The 21668-nt window shown below is 51.2% G+C and overlaps 9 protein-coding genes across 9 annotated transcripts; 5 read left to right on the top strand and 4 right to left on the bottom strand.

Moving 5' to 3' along the window:
- Nucleotides 1-1567: 1567 nt before the first annotated feature.
- Nucleotides 1568-2523, bottom strand: CTAM01_15867 (glutathione S-transferase domain-containing protein; the record flags this gene model as incomplete). Its single annotated transcript, XM_060531861.1, has 2 exons — nucleotides 1568-2226; nucleotides 2472-2523. 2 exons carry the CDS (start codon nucleotides 2521-2523, stop codon nucleotides 1568-1570), a joined length of 711 nt encoding a protein of 236 aa, XP_060373567.1.
- A 1325-nt stretch (nucleotides 2524-3848) lies between these two features.
- CTAM01_15866 (acetolactate synthase) lies at nucleotides 3849-5534 on the bottom strand (the record flags this gene model as incomplete). Its single annotated transcript, XM_060531860.1, has 1 exon — nucleotides 3849-5534. One exon carries the CDS (start codon nucleotides 5532-5534, stop codon nucleotides 3849-3851), a length of 1686 nt encoding a protein of 561 aa, XP_060373566.1.
- Nucleotides 5535-6419: 885 nt separating this feature from the next.
- Nucleotides 6420-7145, top strand: CTAM01_15865 (alpha-acetolactate decarboxylase; the record flags this gene model as incomplete). Its single annotated transcript, XM_060531859.1, has 1 exon — nucleotides 6420-7145. The coding sequence occupies one exon, from the start codon at nucleotides 6420-6422 to the stop codon at nucleotides 7143-7145; it is 726 nt and encodes a 241-aa protein (XP_060373565.1).
- A 602-nt stretch (nucleotides 7146-7747) lies between these two features.
- On the bottom strand, nucleotides 7748-8368 carry CTAM01_15864 (cell wall protein PhiA; the record flags this gene model as incomplete). Its single annotated transcript, XM_060531858.1, has 1 exon — nucleotides 7748-8368. The coding sequence occupies one exon, from the start codon at nucleotides 8366-8368 to the stop codon at nucleotides 7748-7750; it is 621 nt and encodes a 206-aa protein (XP_060373564.1).
- A 160-nt stretch (nucleotides 8369-8528) lies between these two features.
- On the bottom strand, nucleotides 8529-8834 carry CTAM01_15863 (uncharacterized protein; the record flags this gene model as incomplete). The annotated part of the gene is made up of 1 exon (XM_060531857.1): nucleotides 8529-8834. One exon carries the CDS (start codon nucleotides 8832-8834, stop codon nucleotides 8529-8531), a length of 306 nt encoding a protein of 101 aa, XP_060373563.1.
- Nucleotides 8835-11373: 2539 nt separating this feature from the next.
- On the top strand, nucleotides 11374-11529 carry CTAM01_15862 (uncharacterized protein; the record flags this gene model as incomplete). The annotated part of the gene is made up of 1 exon (XM_060531856.1): nucleotides 11374-11529. The coding sequence occupies one exon, from the start codon at nucleotides 11374-11376 to the stop codon at nucleotides 11527-11529; it is 156 nt and encodes a 51-aa protein (XP_060373562.1).
- Nucleotides 11530-13415: 1886 nt separating this feature from the next.
- On the top strand, nucleotides 13416-15161 carry CTAM01_15861 (thiamine pyrophosphate enzyme; the record flags this gene model as incomplete). Its single annotated transcript, XM_060531855.1, has 1 exon — nucleotides 13416-15161. One exon carries the CDS (start codon nucleotides 13416-13418, stop codon nucleotides 15159-15161), a length of 1746 nt encoding a protein of 581 aa, XP_060373561.1.
- Nucleotides 15162-15867: 706 nt separating this feature from the next.
- Nucleotides 15868-18422, top strand: CTAM01_15860 (uncharacterized protein; the record flags this gene model as incomplete). The annotated part of the gene is made up of 7 exons (XM_060531854.1): nucleotides 15868-15960; nucleotides 16232-16472; nucleotides 16534-16652; nucleotides 16709-17485; nucleotides 17539-17589; nucleotides 18024-18172; nucleotides 18386-18422. 7 exons carry the CDS (start codon nucleotides 15868-15870, stop codon nucleotides 18420-18422), a joined length of 1467 nt encoding a protein of 488 aa, XP_060373560.1.
- Nucleotides 18423-18495: 73 nt separating this feature from the next.
- CTAM01_15859 (uncharacterized protein) lies at nucleotides 18496-19843 on the top strand (the record flags this gene model as incomplete). The annotated part of the gene is made up of 2 exons (XM_060531853.1): nucleotides 18496-19545; nucleotides 19799-19843. The coding sequence occupies 2 exons, from the start codon at nucleotides 18496-18498 to the stop codon at nucleotides 19841-19843; spliced, it is 1095 nt and encodes a 364-aa protein (XP_060373559.1).
- Between the last annotated feature and the right edge of the window lie 1825 nt (nucleotides 19844-21668).

Genomic DNA, 21668 nt, shown 5'->3' with positions numbered 1-21668 from the left:
CTCTCGCCCTCTCGGATGTTCTTTCTGACGAGCATGCTAGGCCCAAGGTGACCTCAACGGTGCGTCGAGTTTGGTGTAGTGGGTGCTGGTCTATCTGCCTGCCTTGTTCGAGACTTGGTTGACAGCGGATGAGCAACCTCCCCAATCGCCCCCGCCACGGCAGATGCTAGCTACCCGCAAGACTGAATCATGTGTGTCTCTTCTATTTAGGCACTGCCTATCAGAAACCCAGTCAGTTTTCATCTGGGATGGCAGCTAAATTGACTCATCTGTGGCAATCGAGTTAGCAGTACACACCATCAGCAAAAGCCCAGGCAAAGACCAGCAAAAGCTTCTCAACGTACTCGGCCCTCCATCTCGTATTCTTTGTTTCTTCTAGAACCAAAGTCTTAGACCACCACCTTCAAACCCTTCGCGACCAGTCTGATCTGATCCTCTCAACAAGACACGTCTGTCCTCTCGAGTCTCCCGTCGGTAAGTGGGAGACAATCTGTATCCAAGCACTCTTTTGAGCCGAAAATTTGAATCTTCTGGTTCGGAGGGACTACTAATCGGTAAGAATCTCCGTTCGGGCGAGATGCGTTCCGCTGCGGGTGATGTGACGGAATCTCGAGCGCGAAGAAATCAGGCGAAATCTCTTAACGGTTGTCAAAAAGCATGATGTGCTTTTGTATGTCGAAACGATCGTATGTAGCATTGGCAGCTGTGTGACGTGAGATTCAATCTGTGATTCTACTGTGTGCAGGTAAAATATGGACTTTTCTGCCCTCCTGCATTCTTCGGCCCTTGGAATTGCTGCCCTTCTCCTCGCACCCTGCTTGGGCGCAGTGTAAGACAATTCATCTTGAAGCTAGACGAGCAGTCGCAAGCTCGTAAAGCCGAAAAGAGCAGCCCATCATCGTACGAGAGATCCTCTGTTCAGCGATTTGCCTGCCGGAAGGTAAGTGGCCCTGCGGTAAAATCAGTGAAGCAAAAGCATAACGCAGCCTGGCAGACCAGACGCCGCGGTCTAGGCTTGCAAGAGAGATCGGACTTCGTCCCGCCCGGGTTGTTCCCTCGATTGCTGGCCACCATCTCGATGGTGAAGATCTGTGCGTAAGGTTCAAAATCACTCTAAGTAAGAGGGAAATCCTTTTTGCTGTTATTCTTCGGATTAACTCAGCATGGAAGGAGGCTTTGGGTGGGCATTCAATCACACCATGAAGACTTCATGCCCTTGGGGCAATGTGCCTTACCCAGGTCTTCCACGCCTGGTCATGTTCCTCGATGAGATGATTGATGAGGATTCCTGGGCGTCAAAAGTATTGTCACTCAGGTCAGATAATGGCCACTCAAGCCATTCTCAAACCAGACTCCAGGGGCTGTACAGCCACATCTCGTTAAACATTTAGCCTTTTCCCAATTTCTTCAAGGGACATGGGTCCTTGCGTTGACAACTCAAAGTGAGGTGATATTCAAAAGTGACTTGTGACGCTAATATCATGGGATTGGTTAAACTTCCCGGAATGCCTTGATGACTAACAGCCGTGTTCATACAGCCGCTTCAAAGTCGGCTACCACCCTCCTGTCAAGCCTGCGCAGCCTTCATGGCAGCGATACGGTGCTTGGTCCGCTCAACCACATTCTTCTCATCGTAGATACCGTTGACGCTAGGGGTGCTGTTGACGGTCTGCGCCCACTTGTAGAAGCTGGGCGCCTTGTCCTCCAGCGACGTCAGGATACTCTTGGGGATGAGCTCATAGTTTGCAAACGAGAACAGCCTCAGTGTGAATGAGCCTGTAAGGACCTCGGCCAAGGTAACCTTGTCACTGCCGCCAAAGTACGGACTCGCATCCTTCAACAGCGGCTCAACCTCCTTGGCGATAACGTCAATGAACCCAGCCGCAACCTCATTCGCCTCTGCTTCCGACTTTGCGAGCTGCAGCTTGTACAGCGACGAGTTAGCCTTGCTAAAGTAGGTGTCGACGAAGAAGTTGATGCGTGCGCGGCGCAGGGCGGCGTCCTTGCTGCCCGGGGCGGGGACGAGGTGGGACGGGTGAGCGTCGGCGAGGAACTGGCTGACAATGGCGGACTCTGTGATGATTTCGCCGTCGTAGGAGAGGGAGGGAACAAGTCCGCGCGGGTTGATGGCCAGGTACTCCTTTGTGCGGGGCACCGAGAGGTCGATGATTTCTTCCTCAAAGGGGAGGCCCAGTTCTGCGAGGGCGATGTGTGCACGGTGAGCCCCTGAGAATTCGGGGTTAGCTATCTGTGTATCTTGGCCTCCTCTTGAGGCCGGTAAATTTTGATTTGTTCTGAGGATGATGCGGTGGTTTGAGTCGTGAGACTTCATGAGGGGTTGGCAGTATGCCTTGATGCTTAATTCTGCACGTGGCTCCCGGGGGTAGGAGGTTACGCGAAGAGAGGAAGAGGGGTTGGACACGAAGAGACGGAAATCAACGAGGGTGAGGCTAGGAATGGATGTCACGTACATGGGCAGCCGTGGTTGGTGTACAGCTTGATCTTGGGCGCGGCGGAAGACATTGTCAGGATTCTGTTTCTGATCCAAGCCTGTGTCGATGATTTGGACAGCTGCTAATTGTGTTGTTTGTCGGGAATTTGAGACTTGATGTCTTGGCTTTCCAACTGGAGGACTGCGGGTGGATTGACTGGCGATGGTGAGGTTGGTGCGTATTTGAAGGAATCGAGTGTTGATAATTGATTACCAATGCAACAGTAGTAGCACAATGAGGTCGGAAAGTTGCACCATTGAAAGACCGATGTCGTGATGGAACTTGTTCCCTCACACTCAAGAAAGGAGGGGGGAAACAACCCCGCTTACTCGATTGCTTGGCTCCAGTCCTCTTCTCTGAACTCCCGGCGGAGTTTACGGGGAAAGCAGCCAAACATGGTACACCCAGCTTAGAAATCAAGGTTCGGTGCTCGGCACGGATTTCACATCCGTAGGTCTATTCTCCCCGCCTCTCCTCAGAGAGCCTGTCCTTGCCCTTGCAATCATGCATTCACTACATTCTGCAATAAGGGTGAGTGCATTAGGATGTATCCGACTGGCAGATACAGATAAGAATGGCCCTCTTGCAGATGCTGACTCTACCTTATGTACTGTACCTATCATAGATCATGATATATCATCTGCCGTATCAGAGCATTGAAACTCCACACCTCCCGATGCGACACACACGAACCTCGTCTTCCCGTCCCCATGTAGGTCCATCTGGAAGAGCATCCGTGCGTCCGGAATCCGACATGAAGACCCTGAAGGAATTCCGATTCCGATTCCTAGGGCTGAGATTAAGAGAGGGTGGGGAGCTCTCTTCCGCTACGACCTGGACAATATCAATCTAAGAATCCAGCATGACTACGGGTACCCCAAAGTCCGAGACCATTGAGTTCCTTGGCGAGAATGAGCGAATAGTTGAAGTCTGCCAGCGCACCAGGGCAAGGGATTATGATGGTCTAGATGCGTGCTGTTGAGTTCGGCAATCGATCGAAGCAGCTCATGCCTGCCAGTCCATCTTCCTTGCCTATCCGTACGCAGACCGCTGGATCGTCCAGTGACGGGAACCTGGATCGTGGTCCCGGGAGTGTTTTCCGGAGCATCCGAGAAAAGACGACATTGAATGAATTGCGAACGATGCGTCCCTGTAACACTCGATCGTCGCCAAGAGATGTCATTTGCATTTCGTGCAGGCAACATGAGTTCGTACGATGCATCGCCATCCCTCCAACGAAGTAACAATCGGGATAAGTGAACTTTCGTCAGTTTCCTCTAAGGAGACAGTGACCCGCAGAGTTAGCAACAACGGCTGTCTGACATTTCTTTCGCTCATTAAACAGGTTACAAAACTCTAACTAATGTTGTCCTGGATGACATTCTTCATAAGCTCGTGGTTGTGGGAGTAGTCAATCTCAACGTCGACGATGCAGACACCTTGATAACTCAAAGCCTCCTTCATGACGGCTTCCAGTTCCGACGAACGACTGACGCGCAATCCCTTGGCACCAAACGCCTCGGCATACTTGACAAAGTCGACCCCGCCCAAGTCGACGCCTGAACTGCGGCCGTACTTGTCGACTTCCTGAAACTCCACCATGTTATACTTTCCATCGTTCCAGATGAAGTGCGTGATGTTGCACCCCTGCTTCACGGCAGTTACTAGCTCCTGTCCGCTGTAGAGGAAGCCGCCATCGCCACTGATGCTTACGACCTTTTTCGAGCAAGGCGGCTCCTGGGCTAGAGAGGCGCCGATGGCCCATGGGAGAGCCACGCCGAGAGTTTGCTGAACGTTGGAGACGAGGAAAGACTTGGGGCTGTATGCGAAGTAGAAGCGCGACAGCCAGATGTACATGCTGCCGACGTCCGATGTCAAAGTCGTCGATGAGGGCAACAGACCCTGCATGAGCTTAATGAAGTAGAGAGGGTGCACAGGACCGTCGCCGGTCTGGCCCAGAGCCTGGGGGCTCTGTTCCCAAGCGTGGAATTCTGTGAAAATGGACTTTGCTATCTCGGATTCCTGCGGGCGGGAGACGTTTGCCAGGATGTCGCCCAGCGCCTTGACATTGGCGGCGATGGCGCCCACGAGTTCGAGTTTTGGGTTATAGAAGGCGCCATAGTCGGCGGGAATCCAATCCAGGTGCAAGATCTCGAGGTTTTGGCTCTTGTGCCAGGCGTCGGCGTCATATTCGGATTGATCGTAACCCGCAACGATGACGAGATCAGCCTGGGACAATAGCTTATCGCCGGGTTGGTTGCGGAAGAGGCCGATGCGGCCGTAGAAGAGATGAGCGAGCTCCTGGCTGATGGAACCCGCGGCCTGGAAGGTTTCGACGACGGGGATTGGGTGCTTGCGGAGGAAACCGTGGACAGCTTCGACGGCATCTGGTGTTGCTGCCCTGGACCCTAGGAACAGGACTGGGAACTTTGCATTTTGGATCATGGCTGCCGCCCTGCTCAGTGACGCTGACGGTGACGTGCCATACTGAGGCGGCGTGAAGGCGCTCGGGGGCAGCGCAGGGATAGACGTCTTGGTTCCGACTGTCATGATATCGATTGGTAGGCTGATAGCTGTTGCACCCTGCGGGTACGCCGTGGCGGTTCTGAAGGCATCGAGCATAATCTCCGAGATCTGATCGGGATGCACGGCGCCAGTGGTCTTTTTCGTGACGGGGTCGAGTAGTTGAACGCCCCTCAAGCTCTGATGTGTCTTCTTGGCAGCCTGCACCCGTTTAACATCGCCGACAATGGCAACAACGGGTGCACCCTCATCGTTGGCGGTCACGAGGCCGGTGACAAGGTTGCTAGTTCCCGGGCCGGAGGTGGCAATGCACACACCGGGTCGGCCTGTGATCCTGCCGATCGCTCCGGCGATGAAAGCGGCATTCTGCTCATGACGGCAGACGACCAGCTGGATCTCGGGGCGGTCAATTAGGGCATTGAAGACGCTATCGATCTTGGCGCCCGGAACACCAAAGATGTGTTTGACGCCGGCGGCGACAAGAGAGTCGATCACGACATCTACTGTTTCTGAAGACATTGAATGATCGTGAGCGTATTTGAGCGTGGTATCGAGTCAATGCAGAGAGCACGATTCTGATTCACTCCTGATTAGGATGAATAGAAGTTAAGCATTAGGTGTGTCTGATCCTGTCGGGTTTAGCTGGGCAAGGAATGCTGAGGGTATAAGGGAGCCTGTTTGCGTCAATTGCAAAGGGCCCTGCAAGAATGAGAAAAGATCAAGTGGTCATGAGCAAAAGCAGGAACTTCAGCTTCACGTTCGCGATCACGATATCGGCGAGAGGCGGAGATGGAGAGAGAAAAGGTGGATATTGTAATGCCGCAAAGTTCCCTAGCGCTTGGCCGTCATTCGGTGAGATCTGAGTTGTTGAGGAGCAAGAGACACCAAAGTTCAAAGACCGAAAGAGCGAGGCGGTGATGTGGCCGGTGATGCCGTGTGACTGACGTCAGCGCCCTCCTCGGAGCAGTGGGACCCAAAGCGGCGCCTTCCAATTCCCACTTCACTGTGATGGACCTTGATGACTCAACCATTAAACCCAGGAAAGAGCCACACATTCGCAGCTTCCGTTCGCTGAAACTCAGGAAGGTCCCGCCTGCGCTTGTCCCGGAGCCGCCTTCCGTAGCCTCCCGACGCCTCCGATCCGGTGGACGGAGGGCAGGCGCGTGGGCAGGTGTGCTCTTTCTGCTCTGCAGTACGCAGTCAGCAATAGCGGGCCGCTTTCGTGGCCAAACTCAAGGGAACCCCAAACCTTCACTCACCACCACCTCATTCATCGTCTCACTTTCCGTGACCACCCCTTCTCATTTGGCAACTGCAGCTTATTTCAGTCCTACTTCCGATACCCTAAGAACTCGATTTCACGCTCAGCAACAACGAGAACACCGGTAAACCATATCAGACACCATGGCGGTCAATGAAATATTCCAGTACTCCATCATCTCGGCTCTGATGGACGGCGTCGCCTCCAAGGGCCTACCGGTATCAGAACTTATCTCCCACGGAAACCAAGGCTTGGGAACATTTCGCTACATGGTCGGCGAGATGATCATCCTCGACGGAAAGCTCTATCAAATGAAGTCAGATAACACCGTGACCCCAATCGACACGAGCCCGGCCTCCGATGCTGTCGCCCCCTTCGCCATGGTCACCCGCTTCCAGCCCACAGCCACCATCAAGGCCGCGTTCAACAACAAGAAGGAGCTCTTTGAGCACCTCTCACAGGACTTCCCCGACTCGAAAAACTTCTTCCTCGCCATCAGGATCGAGGGTGTCTTCAAGGGTATTACGGTGCGGACTGCCGGCGGCCAGAGTAAACCCGGCGAGAGCCTGGTTGAGGTCGGCAAGCACCAGGCGTCGCACACTTTTGAGAAGCCGGTGCGGGGAACTGTTGTTGGATTCAGATCACCAGAGTATACCATGGGCATCAGTGTAGCCGGCGATCATCTTCACTTCATCACTGAGGACCGGACTCAGGGCGGACACATCCTGTCTTTTGGCACGGACGGCGAAGTCGAGATTGGTGCCGCGCAAATTTCAAAGTGGCACGTTGAGCTGCCGACGAATGATCCAGAGTTCAACAAGGCCGCACTGGAAGGCGATAAGGAGGGTATCGCTGCCGTGGAGGGCTAGCAGCGGACGTGAAGCAGTGTAGAAACATACGATAATAATCCTAATGACTGATAACCTCGTACCAATAGCATGGACGTTTTCGATATGGTCGCAATGCGAAGGGAGAAAGGAAAGCAGACACACAAAACTGGATTCCGACTGGATTGACAATTTGATCGTGGTCCGCTTGTGAGAATTATCCGAAGCAGGACAATCTAACCACTCTGGCAAGCCTGACGGCCATACCCAGCTTCGGGTTGCTCATGGATGCAAAGTCGCCAATTCTTTCTTTCTGATCTTATCGTCGTACAGTAGCCGTATGATTTGGTGAGCGCTGAATATCCTTCAAAAGAACAATGTTTCAAGATCACGACAAGTCACCGGGAAGATAGAGTAGTAAAGTTGAAAATGACATATTAATTCATGTTCACAGAAGGCAAATCCTTCTACAGTACAATATACAGGTGCCAACAACGGAGTGACCGTGATGACATTGCTATGCCACAAATGCAAGTGTTCGCCATTCTATGGATATACCCGGGTAGTCCCAATGCCTTTATACCGATGCCAATTTGATGAGAAATGTGTGAAAGGGGAAGAAATCAAACAAACCAATCAACCGCTTAGGAAGTGTAACTGCAGCTGTTGGGGTCGGTGATCTGGACGGCGCGGACAGCAATGCCAAGGCAGTCAGTGTTGCCGGCAGGGTTGGCGACACCGGAGGAGATCCAGACGGACCAGCTATCCTCGATGCTGTTGGGGCAGGCCAGGAAGCTGGCGCCGTCAAGGGTAAGGTCGCCATACTGGTCAACCTTCCAGCCGGTGCGCTCGCCGTTGCGGGGCGCGGGCTGGGCGCCGGTGGTGTAGCCGAGCTTGCCCTGACCCATGCCGGAGCGGTCGGCGTAGAGCTGCTGCGGGGTGGCGGAGGCGGCGTAGAGGTAGAGGCCGCCGTCGTCCTGGTTGAGGTAGAAGGTGGCTGAGTCGTCATCCTCGGTGCTGTCGCAGGTGGCGTTCTGGTTGGGGAGCTGGAGGAAGATGGAGCTCTTGGCGGCCTGGAAGGTCGAGAAGTGCACCTCGCTGGCGGAGCGGAGGGCCATGAGCTGGAACTTTGCGTCGGCGGGCAGGCCCGGAGCGGTGCCGTTTGTGGTGCCGTTGTTCTGGCGGGTGATGAGCTGGGGAACCGCGGCGCCGGAGACGGCGGTGATGAGGGAGGCCGCAACGGCGAGGGCGTTGGTGAACTGCATTTTGATGGTTGTGTTTGAAGTGACTGTGGGTGTAAAGACTGATGTGGTCGGATGATTACTTTGTGATTAAGATTGCTGGTTGTTGAATGTGGTGAGATGAGTGTCCTAAAAGTTCCTTGAGGAGGGGATCCGTCGCTCGTCTTATATCTCGGGTTGACCATCACAGAATGCTGGTTGCTACGGTGCCACCAGACAGCTCTAGGAGTCCAGGGGACCCCGTTTCGATGATCATCTCGTAATCACGGGGTGCAGAAAGCGAGGTCGCGTTGGTTGCGCCAGTCCAACCAGTGCCCAAAGTTGAGTATGTGCACTGCCGGGGCGAAGATCTTCTCGTAATGCCGGCCAGGGATACCTGCGGAGCCTGATTGACATCATGAGCCCTGCCTCCTGTGGTTCGCAGTGGAGTCGCGGACAAATACGAGAGGAGCCGCCTCGCAAGGGGAGGCGAGGGTGAGTGACATGGCATGGTACCCTCGGAGAGACTTGGCGATGCGGCATCCCGCCTCCTAGCGCTGCCGTCTGCGTCGCCCGCGAAACCCGTTGCTTCTACCCCGAGATTTTGGTTGACCTTCGCACCTCGGTCTCTGCACGTTTACTAACAAAGTGTGTGTGTGGATGGAGAAGTTGAAAGCGCCACAACCGGCGGCCTCGGGAGGACGGAGCCGGCCAAGGAGAAGGTGAGGATGCCGATTGGTTCGGTTCTCTATTTAGCACAGCCATTGTCATGGATGATGGATGAACCGGTGGTCCCTATTCGACACAATAACAGAAAGATGGGGAAAAAAGAAGAGAGAAGAAAAGAGGCAGAGCTGAGAGCGAGAGGCTGGCGGTGGCTGGTCCTGCTGAAACGCACACAAACTCAACCACAAAGCTGCGCCCCCCAGCCACCCAGAGTTGCCAGACCAATATCTGTCGTGTTATGCTGTGACCAGCACATACCATCTGGTGCCTTAACATAGGGCAGAGGTGGGCAGTGATGTCACAAACAAACGACCGGCTGCCCCACGTCCCCTATTTTCAGACATTTTAGGCATTTTAGACAGGAGCCGTCTCTTTGGGACTCGTCTTGGCTTTCCTCATGGCGACATGGCTGAGGAGCTGCGAAGAGTCTAACTCCCCGGGAGGCAAACGGCTAAACGGTATGGGCCAAGCGCCGTAACGTAGCATGTAACTCTTGCTCAAGGCAGAGCCTCCGGGGCTAGGTAAGCGAAAGGTAATCCGTTTCCCGACCGATCAACACATTTTACATAAACGAAACGGCCAACAAGGCGACCAGAGAAGAGAGAGAGAGGCGACAAGAAAAAACAGAGAGTCAAGGACGCTAAAAAGTCGGTCACTTGCTCCCAGTCAAGGGTCCATCAAAGTGAAACTGACGCCAGCCCAGCGTCGCTCTCGATAACGCCGATGAACCTTATCCTATTAATAGCCGAGTCAAGGGCTGGCAAAGCCAGGTCGATCCGCTAAAATCTCTTTGGGTGCTAGGTGTGCTTTTCCGGAGAATATTCCACAGCTTCTTCCAGCAGCTGCTGCATCAAGCGCTTGGCACGCTTAGCTCGGGGGGCGAATTCGCGGTGACTCGTGCGCTTGCTAGAGGAAAACACGGTCCATCGTCATTGGAATTCTTTCCATAGCGTTGGGCGAAACATTGACAGAGACAAAAACGAGCGTGTCTGTAAGTAAGCCATTCTCGGTGCAACTCGATCCTGACGGTGCCCGAACTGCTTGTCAGAGAGAGGCCTTCCAGTTCGATTCATGGGTCACTGCAATGGCCTGATGGGAAATCCGTCGAAATGGCTCAAGGGCCGTGTTCGGACGATCTGCTGCCCCAGAAGCTTTCAAGTTGGGACGAGATATGGAGACGTTGTTCCCACCCTTATCCCGCATATACCCAGTTATTCCAACCTTGATGCGCATTTTTATTTCTTTTCCACCCCCTAAGCCCCGGAAACCTGACCAGCGAAGCATTCGAGCCATGTAGAGAATATTGGAGACTATTCTAGAACGGCACAATGGCATGGGCATGACCGAAGATTGTGTACATCGAATCTAGACGGCGTTGCATTCGTCCGATGGTTTTTTTTTTCTATTTTTTTTCCGCTGGTCATCTACCAGTCCCTCCAGGACATGGTCATGATTAGAGTATGTAGATGATCCATCATCCATGACTGCACTAAAAGCGTCTCCAAAAATATCCAAGCTTAAGCAGCACAGTGTGTCGATCACCAATCCAAATCGACCAACGCAAAACAATCCAGCTGTTTATCTAAATTCGCGCATGATATGGGCGATCATTTCTCGTGAAGGCAATGTTCGGCCGAGAAGAAGTTTCACAGACTGCATGCAGCCCGCTGCCCAGTCGTGAGATAGGGATAGACACGGGGTAGGCAGAAGAAAATATGGTAGGGCACAGGTATCAGGGAATAAAGCTGAAGGACTGCCAACGCCCAGGGCACAACTTGACTCATTCATTGGGGCACAATCAATTTTGTGTTGTTAATGGACGTTGCGATCATCACGTCTCATCTGTCCCGAATGTGTTATCAGACTTCAGAGACAAAGTCTCCTCAAGGTTTTCTAACCACATCGACGTGGACCTTTTTTGGTTGCCGTCTGACTTTTCTGAAGATTGCGATATACGTCTACCGAAATGAACGAAAAAACATAATCGAGAAAACGCACCGTCCTCTCGAGGCGCCAGAAACGGTGCGGTTGTGTTTTGAGAAATGTTGTGTGCCACAAAAGTTCCTGCATGTCGTTTCATTGCCATGGGATGTGAGAAACAAATTTTGAAATGCAGCTCAAGATCATTGTGCTTCCGATCCGTGTGGTGTAGGTACTATGTTGCTTCATGCGCTTCGCCAATAGACAAGCATCATTTTCGTGAACATAATGGTTACCATGCTCTCTCCTCAGGGACCCCTGCCCACGGTGCCGCATGCCGGCATGGCCTACGCAGGAAAAGCGTCCGAAGCCCCGGAGCATCCAATGCACCTCTCCTTCGCTTGATGAAACTAATCCACCCCCGTATTGCGCTGCAAATAGCCCTTGTGAATAGAGACGGGATCACCGATGTCTTGCTCGCTTACAGGTTCTCACAGCAGGCTTGCTGTCTGAATCTCATCTGGGCCCTGGCCTGTCAGCTTCAAGCTCCTCAGGGATAGGCGTGAGAAGCCCTCCAGGAACGCGAAAGGGGCTAAGGAACCTGACCATCGACACGCATTTAGACACTGCTCCGTAAAAGAGACCCAGATTCCTGTTTGTGATTGGAAGACGGCGTAAATGGCCGAAGCCTCGAAGCTTCGTCGTGGAGGATTCATGTACAATTACCAGTGACCCTTTGTCTTACACTCGATCTCGCTATTACTCACATGGATTACATTTCTTTCGGATGCTGATCTTAGTTGCTACATTTAACCTGCAAATCACTTGGTCATGGTAGTTGCAAAATCCGATTTCGACATCAAATGCGTCGATGACACTCGTCTCGCTTTCACCATCAACTCAATCGGTGCCATTGCAAACTTCGCTTCTTACGTCGCACATTGTCTCGTGCTCTGAGCATGTCCGACATGAAGGGAGTTATGCTAGACTCTATTCAAGAATTGGGTCCCGTTTATTCAAGCTCGATGATTCCGGTCACTACAAAGAGGGGTTTGATGGAGTGAGTTTCCATTTCATTCTCGTGCTGAGAAGCGTGTGTTCCAATAGTAGTACATCAATCGACTCATTCCTCTCTCCGTTGTTTCTCAGTCAACTGACTTTGACGTGACGAATCTTTAGAGACGATTGACATTCTACAAGCTGCCCTTACATGCAGTTAATCAACCTTGACGGCAAGCTCAAAATTAAACTTGCGATCTAGAAGTTTCTACAGGGCGACAAAAAACCTCTTTTCGATTCCTCCACAGGCTTCAGCCAGCCCTGAGCCTCTGGTTAAACTGTTGTTCTCTTTACAGCTCGATGAGAAAACTGACCATCATCTTAGTTTCATCGATCTGTGCCAATCCATGCGTATGTCGAAAGACCCTCTCGATTATTACCAAGTAGCCTAATATGTCACGTGTTGGTGGAGAGCCAGACCGACAAGTTACAACACATCTTTGTCACAAAAGGCCGGCCCACTCAATGTGGGCAGCATTAACCACATCCATATCTCGTGACAATCTTTCATCTCGGAGCTGCATTCATAAAAGATATAATCGCTTCCTCAAGATTTGCTCAAGCCCGAAATTGAGGTCATATCGCAGTTCACGGGCGAAGGCTTCTAGCGTGTAAGTCAACTCGACTTGCTTGACGAGGAAGTTGACAAGCACCCCCACACACCAGAGTTCAGACTAGAATTAGAGCTGAAAGCGAGCAGCAACATCGCAATGGCCCCGAATCTGCGATGTTGAATAGAAGCTGCGGAAAATCTTGAACTAGATACATCAACTCTGTAAGATATTACTTATACCGATGCTAACCGGCAGGAACACTTTTAAAAGCAAGCATGGGCTTAAAAAGACTGGCAAGTTTTGAACTAATACAGGTAGCTCTGGAACCTGGGCCTCGGCTTATCTTGCGGGGAACTGTGCCAGGCATTTGGCGGGGTTTGTTGGTGCTTCGTGGCTTGAGGAGCTAAGCTTTTGGGGAAAGCTGGTACCAGTCAGCGTCTTGAATTATAACGATTCGTCGAGTGATTTCTCAGTCATCTTTAGGTTTGACCACTCATAGCTCCTTACCTGTCCTTACGGACATAGATATCATTGTAGACAACGAGGTGTCTTTCTATTGTAGATGTGAAGGTGCCAGACTCAGCGTTATATTGTACGGATAGACGGGAATGTTTTACCGAAACATGCAAGTCATCTGTACATACTTGCAGGGCCCACAAATCTCGCTATGACATAGCTCTCGACCTGAGATGAGGGGAAAACCAAGGGACGTTGAAAAGGGAAGCTTGACCAAGTCTCAGTGCATGTGGATATGAGGGGTCAAGCTTACCTGGGTATTTCATCCTTCCATCACCTCCATAGACCTTACCACTGGCCCCCAAAGCGCCTTAAACATGACTCAAGTTCGCAAACCTTCAAGCGTCAAGCTCGCGGAGTATCTTTTCACTCGCTTACACGATCTCGGCATAGGTGCCATCCACGGTGTTCCAGGAGACTTCAACCTCACATTGCTCGACTATGTCGAACCCGCAGGGCTACTATGGGTCGGCAACGCCAACGAACTGAATGCAGGATACGCTGCCGATGGATATGCTCGTATCAAGGGCGTCGGGGCCCTCATCACGACATCCGGCGTTGGCGAGCTCTCAGCCATCAACGCTGTCGCTGGGGCCTATGCTGAACGCGCAGCCGTGGTTCACATCGTCGGCACGCCCTCTAGGGTCCTACAGGATAGCAGAACCTTGATGCATCACGGCTTCAATGATGGAAACTACAGACGGTTCGCGGAGATGCACTCTCACGTCACCGTTGCGCAGGCGAATCTCAGAGATGCATCTTCGGCACCGCGTCAAATTGACGAGGTACTGAGGCAGTGCCTGGCCCATAGCCGTCCGGTCTACATTGAAATTCCTCAGGATCTGGTTGCCGTACCGGTTTCGGCCGATAGGCTAGATACACCGATTCAGCTTCCCGATGCTGTGCCAACATCGGCCGACGAGACTGCTCTCGCAGCAATCCTGGGCAAGATACACGCTGCGAAACATCCCATGATTATCGTCGATGGAGAGACGAGGCCGTTGGGTCTCGTCGAGCAGACCGAGAAGCTGGTGAAAGTGACGGGCTGGCCGACCTGGACTACTGCTTTCAGCAAGTCACTGGTCGACGAGAGTCTGCCAAATTACCACGGTATCTATACAGGTAGATTTGCCGATCCTGCCGTCAAGACGTTCGTCGAAAAGGCGGACTTGATCCTGTGCTTCGGTCCTCATTTCAGCTCGACAAACACTTATGCTTTCTCAAGCATACCCAAGCCGGATGTAACAATCCTCTTCAGCGACAACATCAAAGTGGCGGACCAAATGTACCGCGATGTCACCATTAGAGCGGTAATCAGCTCCCTTCTCGGACAACTCGAAAAGTCCAAGATTCATCATTATGATCCTTACCCAGAACTTCCTAAAGACCACGGCATGAATTTCTCAGAGGTGGAGAGTGAGGAGAAGATAACTCAGTCCAAGTTTTGGCATCTCACGTCCAGTTTCCTGCGTCCAGGGGACATCATATTCGGAGAGACGGGAACGGCCGGCCATGGCTCTCGAGTCTTTGCCCTACCGTCCCATACTAGAATGTTCCTCCCGACAACTTGGCTTTCCATCGGATACATGCTTCCTGCTGCGCAAGGCGCGGCCTTAGCGCAGCGAGAACTGATCGAGTCATCCAAATACCACGAAATTCAGGAGGCACGCACGATTCTCTTCATCGGCGATGGTAGCTTCCAGATGACGGTTCAAGAGATCTCTACCATGGTGCGCCACAACCTTGACGTGATCATCGTCCTTCTTAACAATGACGGGTACACCATTGAACGATGCATACACGGGTTGGATCAGTCCTACAACGACGTCGCCCGCTGGCGCTACTTGCAGGCGCCGGGTTTCTTCGGAGGCAATCCAGAGACGTATACAGGCTCTGCAAAGACCTGGGGTGAGCTGGAGAAAGTGTTGAAGGATGATGAGCTGAAAGATGGGAAGGGCTTGAGGATGGTGGAGGTTTTCATGGACCTTGATGACGCGCCGGCGGGCGCCCTGCTTGAGTTACTCAAGAAGGAGAAGGAGAGAATTGCAGATGGTCAAGCATAGGCAGGGTAGTTGATAGACGATATGCGTATCAAGAAAAATTTCCAATTGGCCTTCGACATGCGATTAATTCCAAGAAGAGGGGGACGGCAAGCACAGAAAGTATAGTCTCAAGGATTGAAGTCGGCATATTGATCTATTCACGATACTCTCAGTTGGGGTTTCCATATGCTGCAGTAGATATGAGTTGCTATCAACAAAGAAGCACGATGTATATGGTATTTATTGTCAACGTTCATAGTTCGAGCTTCGGTTGTGCGGCTGAACGGCATGAGCGCTTCATTATCTTCAGCTTTTCCAAAATAGTACTTAGCTACAAAGTGGCCTTTAGACAAGGCTTGTTGACGCCTTGGATACATAATTACGGAACATACCTTTTATAGCTTTGTTTCCGAACTTCCGATGACAAGATGCGGGGTGATCGGCAGTTGCCAAAGTGATACAGTAAGACAGTGAAGACGGCCCGTGTGGGAGCGAATCTCGGAATCGGAAACGTTGTTATTGAAGATGTTGGCTAATTGGCTAACGCGGAGAGGCCGAATGAACATTATCTTGCTAAAAGGACATCGTTGTACTTCTATCCCTACCTTTTCGCCTCCGGCGTCTCAAAATTCCGAGACAAGAAATTGAACAATTCAACTACCGAACCAGTGACCTTACCGAGTATTTCTCAACTTCACGGCAATTCCATCGTCATTTCATAGCAAAAATGGCCATTATTTCGGAAGTTGTTGCATCCGTCTCAGCTCATCTTCCCATTCTGATTGTGGGCATTTTGGCGATTCACCTGGTCCGAAACTTCGTAAGAAGAGGAGTTTCCAAGATACCAGGCCCGTTTTTAGCCAAGATCTCCAACATATGGAGGTTCGTTGATGTAGCGCGCGGAAGGGCTCATGCGACACACATCAAGCTCCATGCACGATACGGGCAGTACGTGAGACTTGGTCCAAATCTAGTCAGTGTCCAAAATCTCGAAGCCTTGAAGATAATTTATGGTGTAAACAAGGGATACCGCAAGGTTAGTTCGACATGCCATGGAGAATTCGTAGCGTTTGCTGAGAGACTTCTTCTAGACCGAGTTCTATGCGGTACAGCAGCAGCTGGCAAACGGCAAACCGACGCAAACCCTTTTTACGACCCTTGACGAAGACTTCCATGCGAAAATCAAGAGACCCATCTCAAGTCTTTATTCTATGAGTACACTGACCGAGTTCGAGCCCTTCGTTGATAGCACGATAGAAAAGCTGCTCGAGAAGTTGAGCGAGTTTGCCGATGCTGGACAGGAGTTGGATCTCGCGACATGGCTCCAGTATTGTAAGTGATACAGCCTAGTGACTCTGAAGCACGCAGCTGACATCAATGCGTCTCAAACTAGATGCTTTCGATGTGATTGGGGAGTTGACCTTTGGCAAGCCGCTCGGTTTTCTCGAGCAAGGCCAAGACGTTGGTGACGTGATGCTTTCATTGGAAAAGATGGTTGACTATGCAGGAATGGTGAGTTTGATAAAGAGCAAAATGAGTAGTAAGTCGCTGATACACTATGTCTTCAGATTGGCCAGATACCTTGGTTGGATCACCTCTTCATCAAGAACCCGATCAAGCGCAAATTTGGTGGTGGGTCGACCGGAGCTGTCGCTCGATTCGCGCGTCAGTGCCTCGAGGAGCGTCTTCATCGCCCCGAGGGAAAAGTAGGGAATCCTTCCCACCGCGACTTCCTTACTCGCTTCTTGGAAACCAAAAATACGCACTCACAGGTTGTCGATGACCGTCAGGTCTTCTCATGGACACTCAGCAACGTCAACGCTGGGTCAGACACGACAGCAATCTCACTACGAGCGGTGCTCTATTACCTCCTTAAGAACCCCTGGACTCTGAAAAAAGTCATGAAAGAAATTATGGGGGCTAGGGAAAAAGGGAAATTGTCGATACCGGTGACATGGAAAGAGAGCCAAGAGCTGCCGTACCTGGATGCGGCTATCAAAGAAGCGCTCAGACTTCATCCCGCAGTCGGCCTGCTACTCGAAAGAATTGTTCCTAAAGCCGGAATACAGCTTCCTGATGGCCCATTCCTGCCAGAGGGCACCATTGTCGGTATCAACCCATGGGTCATGCATCGTCATCCTGCATTCGGCGATCATCTCGAGTCCTACGTGCCGGAGCGATGGCTGCAAGGCGAACACGAACCTCTCAAAAGTTATGAAATTCGGAAGGCAGAGATGCAAGGAGCAACATTCACGTTCGGTGCCGGACCACGTACGTGTATCGGCAAGAATATCAGCTTGCTTGAGATCTATAAAGCGGTCCCAACTCTTCTCTATACCTACGATGTAAGAAATACATCCAACTGGTAGAAATCAGACTAACAGCTCCACACCTCTAGATCAGCTTGAGCTATCCAGACAAGGAATGGGATACTGTGAACGCGTGGTTTGTAAGACAAAAGAACATCCATGTCAAGTTGGCCAAATCCGGCAGGAGTTGAGATCTGTAGATGCCAATCAACCCATGACTAAACTGACGTATTGGCCCTTAATGGCATTGAACATTGAGTGAAATATCTTATAGTCTTCTGATTACAGATCGTTGTAGTGCTGGGAACGGAACTAGAGATTGATCATGTTGTATGATTAAGTAATTATGTACAGGAAAAAAATGTCATCCCGTCGGTTTCTTTGGTGTTGCAATGAAGATCAGTTGCTTTTGCTCGGAGGCCCCGCTACCACTGCCGTGCACTGAACAACGCAACATAGGGGGACAAGTGGGTAATTACCGATGGGATAGCCAGGTTTCAACTTAGGCGCGAGTCTTTCCACGCAGTGTGCAGAAGGCATTGTAGTAGTTATTCACATTGACCTCCTGATCAAGACGTCTGAGTTATCCTGCCACAACTGGGACCGATTCCTATCGCAAGTTTTCATCATTGACGATATCCATCCGAAGGTTTTCGATACACGCTTGTGCCTTTACGCGTTCGCCCAGCTTCTCAAGCGCATATTTCATTATGACAAACAAGCGTAAGAAGACTGGGTGTCTGGGTTGCAGAAGTAGGAAAAAGAAGTGCGATGAAAACCGTCCCGACTGTTACTTCTGTGTTGCGAAACAAATTGAATGTGTCTGGCCCGACATTTGGCAAGAAGTCAAGACGGCGCATGCACACAATGGTGGGTGCAGCTACCAATCTTATAGTAGAATAGCGTTCAAGATTTGAAGAAGCTGACTCTGAGTAGCGGTGGTCTCAAGTATCTCGAGGAGACGGCAACATAGGATCCAACACAGGGATTTTTCGACAGCCGATTTAGGTATTGTCTGTGAGCGCGTTTCCCATGTTCCCAAAGGGATGGTAGATGAGATTGTGCCGGAGTCTGTCACTCAGCATATCTCGTCAGTAACGGCAGCCGATGATCATTCTTGTCTCGATGACCTGTTGTTGAGCGAACCGTTATCGTTGGAGAGGAGATTGCATCCCACTACCTCTGTGGTTGCCTCTGAGTCCACCTCTGATGGCGCAACCCTCGCCTACACTATCAACGTATCGCCAACGATGCAGCATATCCCAATAATTCTGGATTCGACCCTGAGATCAGATACCGACGATTTTCAGCTACTGTTTCAGCACTTCGTCTTGCAGTCGATGCCATCTATGGCGCCTGATGACATTGACTTGGACCTCTTCCTCAAGTACACGATGCCTTTGGTCCTCGGCGACGATCTGGTCATGCGCGCAGCCCTCGCGCTTAGCAGCGCAAAGTATATGATGCGAGATCCAACGAGTAAAGCGCTACATCTGTCTAGGCTATGCCATTCCCAGGTTATGGATGCTATCAGAATACGGATCATTACTTGCAAAGCTGGGCTGGACGAGCGACCTGTGTTCCTATGTGCAGCTGCTATACTTATGGCTGTGCTAGAGTTAACGCTTGGCAGCACACAAAGTCACCATATAGACTTTGCCACCCATCTTATACTCAACGTCCTTCCCTCGTCCGTTCGACAGATTGATCGAACTCTGCATAGATTCCTGCTTAGGGCGTGCATCTACATACGAGCTGAGACATGGGGGTGCGAGGGTCCCACAGGTTTGCCCTCGGACGTAGAGAAGCAGGTTGCGAATATGTTCCAACTCGCGGCCAAGCTTGAGGATCTGGACAACGAGGGAGGAATAAGAAGTCAGATCGGCTTGCTCCAAACAGCCTTCGTCACAGGCCTGTTAGTTGTGCCGAAGCTCGCACGCCTTTCAGCATCAAGGGGGTGCATCGAAGACGACGTTGAACGCGCTATACAATTGGCAGCACTCGAGTCGCAGATCATGTCGTGGCAACCTCCTCCTGGTTCTGAAGCAAGTGATAACGTCCGGAGAGTCTGGGGTCTATGGCGGACAGGTCTTCTGGTACATCTTTACACATCCCCGGTGGCACAAGAAGTTTGCCAGACGTGGTGGAGAGAGAAGAGCAACGCGTGCATGAGCGAATTCATTCGGAGACTCAAAGATACATCTCAGAATCCTAGAGGTCTCTCAGTGCTCTCATGGCCGCTGGTAATGGCAGGGTCATTTTCTCAGATCGCTTCGCATCAACGGTTGATTCGAGACACGTTATCATCTATCTCTGAGCGAACTGTTTCGAGGCTACCAGTAAAATTAGCGGAACGACTCGGAACAGGGCAGCCAAATTTTCGAAATAGCTTAGTGGTATTATCGTAGAGATTATGGCTTTTCCTAAGACGATGCTATGGAGGCCAGTCTGACTTTCGGTCAGACAATGCAAAGATGGCACTGGAATCTGTCTCACAATCTGGGTATCAAAATGAGTAGTAGTTTTCCTTCATCTAGGCGTCACGGTACCCGTCGGCCGCGCGAGTCTTCACATCAACCTTGATAACATCACTGAAATCTTTAACAATTCGAGCGTTGAGACAACGAATGGCACCATCAAAGAGTTTGCAGATGACCTTGATAGAATCAAATTGATTTTCTACAAAAGGCCGAACACCCACCCTCCCACTTCTTCTTGATCCATCATTCCTTGATCCCTTCCCTCTTCGAAGCTTGGCGGGGTTATAGAAAGAGCCGCCATGTCCGGTATGCCCACGCTTTCTTGAACAACATGCGACACACGACGCGTGCCTGTCGAAGAGTTCCGACAGGAGATGCGCAACAAGATGAAGAGAAGAAAAGAAATGCAGCATGTTGGAGGGATTGGAAGACATTTGTAGTCTTCTAGGGTGGGAAGCGGGGGACAACTGCCGGTCAGTACGAAAAGCAAAAAGCTGGAACATCCTTCCGCGATGAGGTATTGAGGCGACATTGACCTAGCCTTAGGTATCTCAAGATGAAATACCTACTTATTAGTCCCAGCAATGTCCAGAACAAGACACGATACCATGGCGAAACTCATCGGCGGAAACAGCGAGCAGATACGGAGCAAGATCGCAGCTACAATCGTAGAAACACGCGACGGTTCTTCAGGTGCAAGCCTCCGTTCTCGCATTTCTCGCATACGGGATGAACACCTCAGGGACCTAAGATTGACCGGTCGAAAAGATGTTAAGTACGACCTCAGAAGAAACATGCTACAGCACCGCCGCAGCTCATCCAGGCGAGAGAAGAACAATACGACCAGACTAGATCAGATTTCGAAAACCCCTCAGAACACATGCAGAGAGTATTCTGACCACGTCTAGGGTCTGTCTGTCAGAGAGCCAGCCCAAAAGAATCTTCCTCTAGTGTTCTTATCAATTTCCCAGATACTCCGGAGTTGCCCTCTAAGCATTCCAAGAACAGCCTCACAGTCCGTCATTCGCTACCTGAACCCGAGTGTCTCCTTCTCTCGTTATCATCGCCCGTACACATCTAAGACAAACACTCGGAGCTACACCTTCGATTCCATCGAAACGACAAGCAGCAATAAGAACGCTCATAGAAGGAATGCCTACTGCCGGCATCAATTCCGAGGAGCAACAGGCCTCGACCACGCAACCTTACGCTTCGGCCCTCACGCACCTGGCCAAGGTAGAATGGGCAATTTAATGCAAGAGAAACTTTCAAGCTATAGGATTGAGAAGCTCATTGACGTATCTACTCTTCTGGTTGGCATCCCGAAGTTTGGGACATCTTGCTCTCGAAATGAAGTGAGGAAGGTCGTAAGAATCCGTATGGTATCTGGTCCACGGCCTCCTTGGTGCTGGTACCTTTGGCAGCAAACACGGCGCACGACAAATTTTGTTACGTTTTCTTGCACACGTATATCAACGGTTCTGCACATCGCCCGAGGGCTTTCACTCAATAATGATAATAAAACATTTACTGAGACTCCAGCATCTTTTCCTCTGCTCATGACTGGAAGATGAGATTGTGATGCTTGTTAATGAGAGACCGCTTCCGTGGAGCCCAGTTTTATTTCACTTGGTCTTCAGCATGCCAGAATGATGTGTGGCTAAGCCCCGCCTCCACTGCGGCTGGAGAAAAGAGGGAGGTTGACTAAGCCCATTAACTCATGCGTTGAAGGTGGGGTT

This window comes from Colletotrichum tamarilloi (assembly GCF_030869305.1).
Source record: "Colletotrichum tamarilloi strain Tom-12 chromosome Unknown Scaffold_182.1, whole genome shotgun sequence".
Lineage (NCBI taxonomy): Eukaryota > Fungi > Ascomycota > Sordariomycetes > Glomerellales > Glomerellaceae > Colletotrichum > Colletotrichum tamarilloi.
Note: the sequence above shows the minus strand (reverse complement) of the source record. Positions and strands in the feature narration are given on the sequence as shown.